The sequence below is a fragment of the Vollenhovia emeryi genome, unplaced genomic scaffold (genome assembly GCF_000949405.1).
Source record: "Vollenhovia emeryi isolate VEMERY1.0 unplaced genomic scaffold, V.emery_V1.0 DF939162.1, whole genome shotgun sequence".
NCBI classification, from domain to species: domain Eukaryota; kingdom Metazoa; phylum Arthropoda; class Insecta; order Hymenoptera; family Formicidae; genus Vollenhovia; species Vollenhovia emeryi.
Window position 1 is genome coordinate 660,866 of NW_011967204.1, and position 10,205 is coordinate 671,070.

Sequence of the window (10,205 nt, forward strand, 5' to 3'; positions counted from 1 at the left end):
GTAAAATAAACGAAGTGAAAAACTTTCGAACATTTTAGAAAAGCATATTGTTTTTCAGGTATTTTAATAAAAAGAATTATATTAATAAGCAGAGGAAATATGTATTATTTAATTCATTTACAATTGGATTTAAATACATGGTGCAATTGCAGTTGTTGAAAAATGTGGTTGAATATTGTTGCAAATTGCAGCTGTTGCAGTAACCACCACAACAACAATACATTTTAAGTTAATTGTAATAAGATAATAACAATCATATCTTTTAATACTTATCTATATGTGATATTTTTATTGTGAAATATGCAACAATATACAACAAATATGTTGACTACTCATATATTGTGGTCGAAGACCAACGTGAGGTACAAACACCAGCGTAATTCAAGCTTACAGAATGTGCAACATGCTAATATTTCTCTTACAAGGGAAGATCCTCAACTTGGAGAGTAAAAAATGTATGAAACTTTGGCATTATATGTATAGAGGAAGTCTTAATGTGTAACAAACTATTATTTTTGATATTTATATTCACCAGCGAGAAAAATCAACTCTTGAAAGTTGGCCCATTTTTCGTCTTTATTTTATTATTCATTAGTAAAAGATTTATAAATTAAAAACTTATTAATTTTTTAAACAATTATAAAAATGTATAAGCAAAATAAAAAGTCACCTTTATTCCTAATCTTATATAAGACTATATTATACAAATATTTTCATATTTTATAAAAACTATATTCAATCTTTTAGCTTTTTCAAATAATACTTTACAATATACTAATGCAAAATATTTGCATCTATGTAATATTAAATAAATTAATGTCATCAAATGTTTAATAAGATTATACAACATGGATCTATATTCACACTCACATTTAATTCTAAATATTGTCATTTCATTCCGTCATTTAATTTTTAGTTATTGCACATGATTATCAAATTATATAGGTATATTTCAAGATAGAATACACTAATCTAATATAGACTATGACATAAAAGTAAGAATAATAAAAGAAATATTCTAATATTGACAAATAAATATCGGAAAAATTATGTTTATATAAAAAAAGGGCTATCTGCAATATTAAATATTTAAAAAATTTTGTAATATTTATACAAAAAACACTTTTTCTTATTGTTTCATGAGCGCTTGCGAATCATTATTATTAAACTTTTAAGTGCCACGAAAATTTTCCTTATGGATTAATTAATCATAATTAAAATGTAATTAAGAGAAAATTACGGTTTCGAAGCAAATTTATAATTTTCCTTTAAAATTTATAAACACAATGAAACTCTGTGATAAAATTCCAATAAGCTTTTGAATTATTGTCTCGAAACAATTCAGAATTTGATGTATATTCAGATTGGGATGCAAATTAAATCGGTTTGGGAAAATTTGTAATTAAATGTTGTCACAATCTCAAAATATATATTTTCCACGAATGCAATATTTTGTATTATGAAACATATACAATAATATATAAATAAGAGAGAAAGAGAGAGAGAGAGAGAGACTGCGCATGAAATAGAAACTTTCAAGCGTATGCAGTCAATTATATATTTTTCTTTCGTATATAAAACTCTCAATAAAGTGACAAATGGGACATTTGTTCTAGATAAATTTTCTCAATCCGTTTCTTCGAGCTTATCTTCACAGTCTTCTTCTTCCTTATTATAATAATATACCGTCATAGAAATATTGTTGTAAAAGTGTGAACGAATAAATCTAATCTCTGTTTGTTTGTTTTTTACGAAACATACAAAAGATTTTATTATTCATCAATGTGAATCAATCATGATCGATGGTCCAATTTAATCGACTTGTTTGCGATTGATTGCATTTGATTGATTGCATAGGTAATTCACAGCGAGGAGGATAGGATGTGGATGACCAAAAAACCGGAAATAATTTTATGTCCAACTGGCGATGGCCATCCTGACGTGATTCGCATACGGAGTGCTCACCGACACGACCTCGAAACTGTACTCCCTTTTATAATTTTTACGCCGCTGTGGTTGCAAGTCGAGACATGCAATTCTACGGTCAAGATCTTAATACCAGGCTTTGCACTAGTCAGTATATTGTATACATTGGTGCATATGCAGCTTTTGCGAATGTCTGTTCTTTGGAAACTTTTCTTAAGTATAACATTGTATTGTATTCTGACTTACATATGCACAATTGCTGCAGTAAAATATTCTATTTCTATTTTAAATCTACTAATCTAGTTAAGAGAACAAGAATGAATTATAGACGTATAGTATTATTTTACTATAAACAGTTGGTAAGAGCTAATTATCTGATTTATTTACTCTGTATTATATTTGTTCAGTTTGCTTTAAAATAAAAAAAATTTTTAACTAATCAAATTGCAATTGCAAAGCATGTAATTAATATGAACTTTCGACGTGACAATTTTCAATTGTTAATAAAGATTTTGAAACTTTAATTACTTTCTGTATCCTCTCTTCTAATCCAGAGGAAAGTGCAACCTTAGTTATCTTGCGTTCATGCATCTCTTAAGTAAACGATAAATTTTAATTGCTACATATGCTACATATGTCGTGTCTATTTTATTAATACTTATCAGTGCTGTTGTGCAACTCATTTGAAATAGAAACGCTATTGACGCTTAATAATAAATGCAAGGATAAATTTAATAGAAAACGTTACCGATACTTTTAAGATACTAAGAATGCACAGAATTGTATCGATTTCATTTCAATATTATGATCCCACTAGACCTTAGAAAAATTATCATGTACGTTAATATATTTCAAATTCTAGTTTGCAACAGAAAATATTTAGCCAAAACATCGGTATGGATAAACACATTTGAATTATAATAAAATAAAGATCTGAAATCACGAGAGACGCAGGGTAATTAATATGTGATTCAGAAGCGACACAGTGTATCTGCTATTTGATAAGCAAATCAAATTAAATTAAATAAGCAAATGAAATTAAATTTAAAAATCTAACGCTGTCCGGACTTGCAGTTACATAATATTCTTGCGAGAGAAATGCAAAGCTGTGATATTAATCGGCAATTTAGGAATGCTGCGACAGCAGTCGACGTCAAACGTCATACTATTTTTCGTAACACGAATCGACGCATGGAATCTTAAAAGACTCCGACATAAAAATTAATTTACGTCACAAACTAAAATACTTTCTTAGTTTAATTAGGTTTTTAGGTATTTAGAATACAGAAGACCTTATTGTAGAATTAATATTTATTTCAAAGACCTTGCGCGATGTGATTGTAGGATTATATTATAAACAGCAAGTACTTATTGTTAGTAAGAAATGATGGTTCAAAAGGTGTTGAATCGATGTCAAATAAACTTCGATTTAAATAAATGTCGATTCGACATTTTTTCGATCAATCATTTCTCACTGGATACGAGATACTTGCGGATTAATCAATTGAAACCAAGATTTTGTTGATCATTTGCAAATCATTTATGCACTAACATTATTTGATTGCTTGGCAAATATGGTAGACGAGTGAATAAATTGGTAAGTTAACTAAATTGTTTACAGGCTTGGGAAGTAACTCGTTACTTGCAACGAAGTTACAGTTACAGTTACTTCTTTTTGAAGTAACTGTAACTGTAACTTCGATTAACCTAATCAGTGACTAATTTAATTATATTAATAGTTACTTTATATATATTTTAAGCCTCCACGCCAATAATATAACGCCAATATTGGTCATAAAATAAATGCAAATATACTACTGATGATGCACCTAGATGATTATTTACTGGATTGATATTGATATTGAAATTGTATTGGCCAAGATTGCCCAATAAAATTGCAATATTGAATATAGAATAAATACTAATGTAACGCCAATGTTACGTGTCAATAATTGCACGGTATTGCGTTTACATTGAAAGTGCATTGGCTAACGTTGCCCAATATAATTGTAATATTGAATATAGAATAAACGCTAATGTAACGCCAATGTTACGTGTCACTAATTGCACGGTATTGCGTTCACATTGACAGCACATTGACCAACATTATCAAGTTATGTCCCCCTGTCCCTGCCTATCCGAATCCCCACCTACCTACCCGTATTTCGCTGTAAAGTCCTATCCATTTTCCTACCTATCCGCGCTTCAACTTTTTGTTAATAAACTTACAAGTCCTTCGTTAAAACCGCGACGCGATTTATAAGAGGTTCGATTTGGGATTATAAGCGCGCGATGTAATAGAGATTTAATAGGGGTCTTTTTAATCTTGCACATATGCGAGAATATGTAAAGAAAATTAAAATAACCCACCCGAATTTTGCAAATAAGAAGAAATCAACTTATTTCGTACAGCACCTTACATGCTCCATTAAAGTGGCCAACATTGACCATTTACCTCGTCGTATTCAGTCTTCCTTCGTTGGGCCAGATTGGACATACCTTTCGTTGCTCCTGGCCATATAGTCTGGTCATTTTGACCAGAGATCAGGAAGGAAGAAAACTCCTTCCATAGCCGGTTATCGGCACCGACAAATATTTCGTACGGTTCGAATATACGAGTGTCGATCGTATCGAAATGCACGACCACGAGAAGTTAATTAAAGAAGAAAATTAATTTAAAACTTGTACTGTATAAAACTAATCAAATATATTTTTACTTCCGTTATTTATAGAGAATAGATAATGACTATTTCTTCGTGACTCACACACACACAATCTTTAAATTCGAAATTCGAGTTTATATGTATTTAGAAAAAAAAACAATTTACTTCGCGTTATATTTATTATTTTATTTGCATTCCGCGATAAATTAAAATTTATAATATGGATGAAATTAAGCAATGAATAACTTCTAGAAAATTTTCTAAAAAAACTGACCGCGAAGACCGATCGCGAAAATACGATGCGTGTAACTATGCATGTGTTCATGCGAGACGCATCTTGAAAGTGTATCGCGAGATACACATACAGAATAAATGACGTGAGACTCAGTAAAAAGAAGCTTTTCGTACGATAGATAGACCGACAATTGAATATTCTAATTAATCAATAATCTCAAATAACGTATAAAAATAGTACAAAGTTTCAGCGTTCTCGACAAAATGTTAGAATCTCACGTCATGTTTTACTTTACACATAAATTTGTTAATGCAAAATGGATAGGCTACAAGTGAAAATATGTGATATGCTGCAACGGGGCACCCGACCCTCCACAGTAAAAATCGCGATCACTTCCTTTCGAGAGATAAAATATATAATAATAAATATGAAATTAAATTGTACTCTATCCATTTTGAGGCAACGTACCTATCTACGAGATATACTAGTCTACGAACTACGATCTACAATCTACGATCTACGAGATGTAGATACGTTGCCTTAATAAAAAAGTTTTTTACTTACCACCCGATGCGCAGCAGCGGAGTCGGCTAAGTTGAATCTGTAACATAAAAATATGGAATTTATTAAAGTGTTCGAGGAAATTATTATTGTAAAATATGAGCAACACTTATGCTTATTAAACGCTTTATTCGGTTGGATATTTAAATGATTAATTCGCGAAAGATCTTCACAGGAGTAAACTTTTATAACATTTTAAATTATTTCGCGTTTACTAATTATTATTTCGAAATTATAAAACTACGTAACAAAACGGCTGAAAAGTGAACTGGGAAAAAGATTAATTTTACACTGAATAAAAAATATTTACCGTAAAGTTGCTCCGCTGGCGCCCGATGCCTCTCCTGGCCTCCTCCTCCACTCAGATAGTCCTCTGGGCACACTCGCGAAAGCACAGAGATCGTTCGCGCGATTTTACACTCCCCTTTTTAAAAAGTCTTTAGTTCGATTATAAACGGCACTCCCGAACGCGACGAAAATGGAAACTTTTATATTATACGCGCACTTTTGTATGCACAATTGTTAGAGAGCTATCATCGCTCGTGGATGTATCAAAACTAATAAGTTATACGTATGTATATGTAAGTCCCTTACGGCATTGTCTCTTCAAATTACGCGTGATGTTCATCTCGAAATATCACTGTAGATATCAACGATGTGATTACGGATCGCGACAATTACTTAAACGCGATTGATAAGTGTTAATAATTTTCCTACGAGACGATCGAGACTCTCGTCGGAATTGATCGCGTTACGGGAAGCGACGCGAAGACACGCGGAACGTCCGCCTCGTTCGACTGATACGCGCCGAATAACTCGGCACAATAGACTTTCACCGAGACAGATAGTTTTTCACCACATAGACAAATAGTTTTTCACCGAGGTGTTTACGGCGCTCGGTCTACGACGCTCGGCGAAACAAGGTCACGCCGTACGCAGGATCATTCACGCGGCGACAGTTGAACGAGTCTGTTATTGCCCGCGCCGTTTTGCACATCGTATTATTATTTCTTCATACGCGTTCGCGAAAAGTAATTTATCCGATGGTACGGGAAGAAATCGCGATCGCTCTCTGCGAATAATTGGTGATCGATATCATCGCGCGATCGCTGAATCCCCGCGACTTGCTGGACACTCGGTTAACCGGCAAGCCAGATATCTCGCGCAATTCATACATGAGATCTACCTATACATCCAAGAAACAAAACGTTAGGTAACTTGGAACTACTTCTTGCGATAATTACGGACGGTAATTGCTTCCTTATATAATACTCGTATTCGGACACATCTCGTATCATCGCATTGAGTCTCTCGTCGCTTCGAGTATAATTCGTTGGCTGTTTCTAGGTTGAAAACGTGAAATAATGCACGAAATATTTAATCGAGTGCGAGATTCTGTTGATTAAAATTCGTACCATCGGATAAATTTACAAGGAATACCGAGTGCAAATAGTAACTTTGTGCAATCGTGTATCACTTTCGTGTTTCCTTTCCTGTCGCGTATTATTAATACCAAGGTGTTATATAAAGTGCCATGAAGTCTCGATTATCCCGAGGTTGGATGAATCATATCACGAAACGTAAGTATACATTTGATATGAGATTGATTACGAGAAATTACATGTTAACGATTTCTTTTAACATTTGGTATAAGAAATTCGGCAATACTGAAGAAGATTATCATATATTTTTGATCGTGGAATGTTTAATCTCTGTTTTTCGTACATACACAAATTTATTTAATGGCCGCAACTTTTTATGGTATCTGTTTTGCAATATCGGAATTTATTATATACGACAACGTTTATTATCACCCTAAGTGACGTAAAAGCATTTCTTATATACATAATTGATATTTTCTTCGCCAGTGATTATAAATTACAAACGAGTAATCCCAGTCAGAAATGATCCGAAAACCGACGTCGAAACGATATCGAATCGATGCATTTTTGGTTCCATTTTCGAACCAAGTCGAAAATGGAACCAAAAATGTATCGATTCGATATCGTTTCGACGTCGGTTTTCGAGTCATTTCTGACTGGGATATTATTTGACTAGAACTGGCTGTAATTTTATTTCTTATATCTTAAGTTATTCAATATTGTAAAAGAAAAACTACTAGAAATTATCGAATTTTGCCTCTTTTTTCGACACGAGTAAATCCAGCGGCGATACTATTTTTTTCTACTGGATTGCTTTATCGACACTTTACAATTCAAATGAAGATTTTATATTTTTATTTTCATTGCAAGAAAGTAACTGCAAAGTAACGATTCGATACTTTTTGAGTAACTGCAACTACGTTACTTTTCAGAATTGGTAACTTGTAACTATAATTACTTACATTTTTAGCGAAACAACTGTAACTTTAACTAGATATATTTATAAAGTAACTTTCCCAATCTTGATTGTTTAGTACTTTTATTATCAGTTCCTGAATTCGAACTATTACATTAAGAATCTGTCTTACAATTAGTATTAGTGTTCCGTTTAACAAATTGTGTGATATTATATTTGATATCTATACATATAGTAAAGTTTAATGGCGAGTCATTTGACGAAATATTTCCTTTCTGTTCTGCTTTTCTCAACTTTGTATCACTTTAAATTCGTTTCAATTGCCCGGAATATTTATTATACTATCTTATCATTAATTTATCCTAGCATCAGAAAAATGTACGTAAGTATATATAATTATTGTATAATTATATATTTTTTGTTTATGACAACGTATTAAAAATTAAAAATACAGTTATTATTATTTTCATTTTTATTTATATGTATAACTAATTTTTTTTTGGAAGAACTGCTCTTTCTTTTATTATCATATGACAAAATTAACGGATATTTACTCTGTCGATTTTGAATATATTTAAGAGACCTGAAAGTTTTACTAGATTTATGTGGTATTATGCATTATAGTTTTCAATGCTTATAATTACTTACAATTAGTATATGTATAATTACTTACAATTAGTACTCAATACTTTCTGAGAATTATGACGAGAATATGCCATATAATTATTAATATCGATTGCGTTGAAATGCACAATATTGAATGAATATTAATATTAATTAAGCAACCACATGAATTAAGGATTACTATTATATTGTTTTGACCATGCTAAATTAGATATGCTAGTGCTGTATTGTTCTTTTCTATAATATTCGTAGAACAAGGAATAAATAAAATTTAATATAAAACGAAATTTAAATTATATCCACGTAAATAACTTGCAACATGTTTTCAAGCGTATTTATTTATTAACTGTACTTATTAACTATATTAATTAGAATTATAATTATTGACAATATTAAATGCATTAAGTTAAATATTTTTCTATTTACAATATTAATATGTATGTACTAGTGTACTATTGTCTTACCTATTAGGTAAGACAATATTTATCTTAATTAAAATTCAAAAATAAAACAATACGATATAATGTGCACCAACACACATTATTATTTCATTAGATATGACTTACATATAATATTATAAAAGTCAAAGCAGCCAATATTTATTACCATTTCCCGAAACTTATTTCTTAAACCTCTGCCAATAAAAATGATTTAACAGACTCTGATAATATTAATTATTCATACGTTTAGTTTCTTCACGATATGTTGATGAAACGACCAGGATGTTACATGATCATAAATTATTCTAAAATAGAATTGCTTTAGCACTTTTTTTACCAAGAATAAATAGCGATAAAGCACTTCTTGGATAACGAGGAAAAACAATTTAAATCACATTTTATGCAATACCAAGGGAAAAATAATTCATTAATACATGAATAATCTTGAGTCAGAGTATGCGTAGTTATTTCACAGAGACAGTAGTAAAAAACCGAGTAAACGCATGTAAATGTGTTCGATTTTAACTTTTATTTTGCAGATCATGTATATTACTCAAATTCTCTTTATCCAAGTAATAATTCTATCTATAACTCGAGCGAAAACTAAATATTGTTCTAGATATTTTCAAAATATTGTTCCAGATATATTCTTAAACTACGTATTTTTACGATGTTTTGTAGACACGCGTGCGGTTTGGATTGTAAAGATGTCTAACAAATATCCTGACGCTTCTAATGTCTGCCACGGTTCTTTTTTTATTGTCCAACCAAAATAACAAATTTCTTAAAAAATATAATTTTAAAGCGCTTTACAATTTTATTGTATACATATTTATTAAAGATACATAAAGTCTTGTAAAGATAAATTTTATTAATTTAAAGATAAAATATTGGTGTTATAATAAAGATACACAGTATAGTTTCATGAAGATATCTTCGAAAAAAAATTAGTATTAATAATTCGAGAAATAACTTTGTATTCATCCTTCACCTTTTTGCGTAGTATTTTATACGTGTGCCTGATTTACAATTTAATCACACTAAGTTTTTCTTACACTATTGTTTAAGATCTAAAAAAAACTGTGTATAGTATCCTACTTCACCAATCATTTACCAGTTAGTTCTTGTAGCTTCCAGCAATCACTCAAATAATTTCATTCGGCAGTGAATCGCTAGAAGTAATATCGATTTTTTAGTTTCAACTTTTTGCGAGACAATAGTGACATATCCTTAAGAAAACATGCGGTATTGTGCAGTGTAAACGTAGTAAGTGGTGCCTAAATAATAGTTTTATAGCATGAAAACTTTTTTTTAACTTGCACTTGTCCATCACAGAGTAAAAACACAGAAAACGTAACATAAGTAACTGAGGAGTTACTTTTCCAAATAGAAAAAAGCAGAGATATCTCTGATATAGGTATATAAGGCCCGGTTGCACTAACGTCGCTTAAGGGGATG

General features: G+C 31.0%; 2 protein-coding genes across 2 annotated transcripts in view; both read left to right on the forward strand.

The window, feature by feature from the left end:
- LOC105564570 (prostaglandin E synthase-like) overlaps positions 1-2,450 on the forward strand; it is a 10,611-nt gene extending 8,161 nt beyond the window's left edge. Inside the window, exon 2 of the mRNA XM_012017018.1 lies at positions 1,858-2,450. Coding sequence (XP_011872408.1) covers positions 1,858-2,229 — 372 coding nt within the window. The 3' untranslated portion in view covers positions 2,230-2,450. The remainder of the gene's footprint in view (positions 1-1,857) is intronic.
- A 7,477-nt stretch (positions 2,451-9,927) lies between these two features.
- LOC105564571 (Niemann-Pick C1 protein-like) overlaps positions 9,928-10,205 on the forward strand; it is a 12,908-nt gene continuing 12,630 nt past the window's right edge. The window contains exon 1 of the mRNA XM_012017021.1: positions 9,928-10,013. The gene's annotated coding sequence lies outside the window, so the exon portion shown is untranslated. The remainder of the gene's footprint in view (positions 10,014-10,205) is intronic.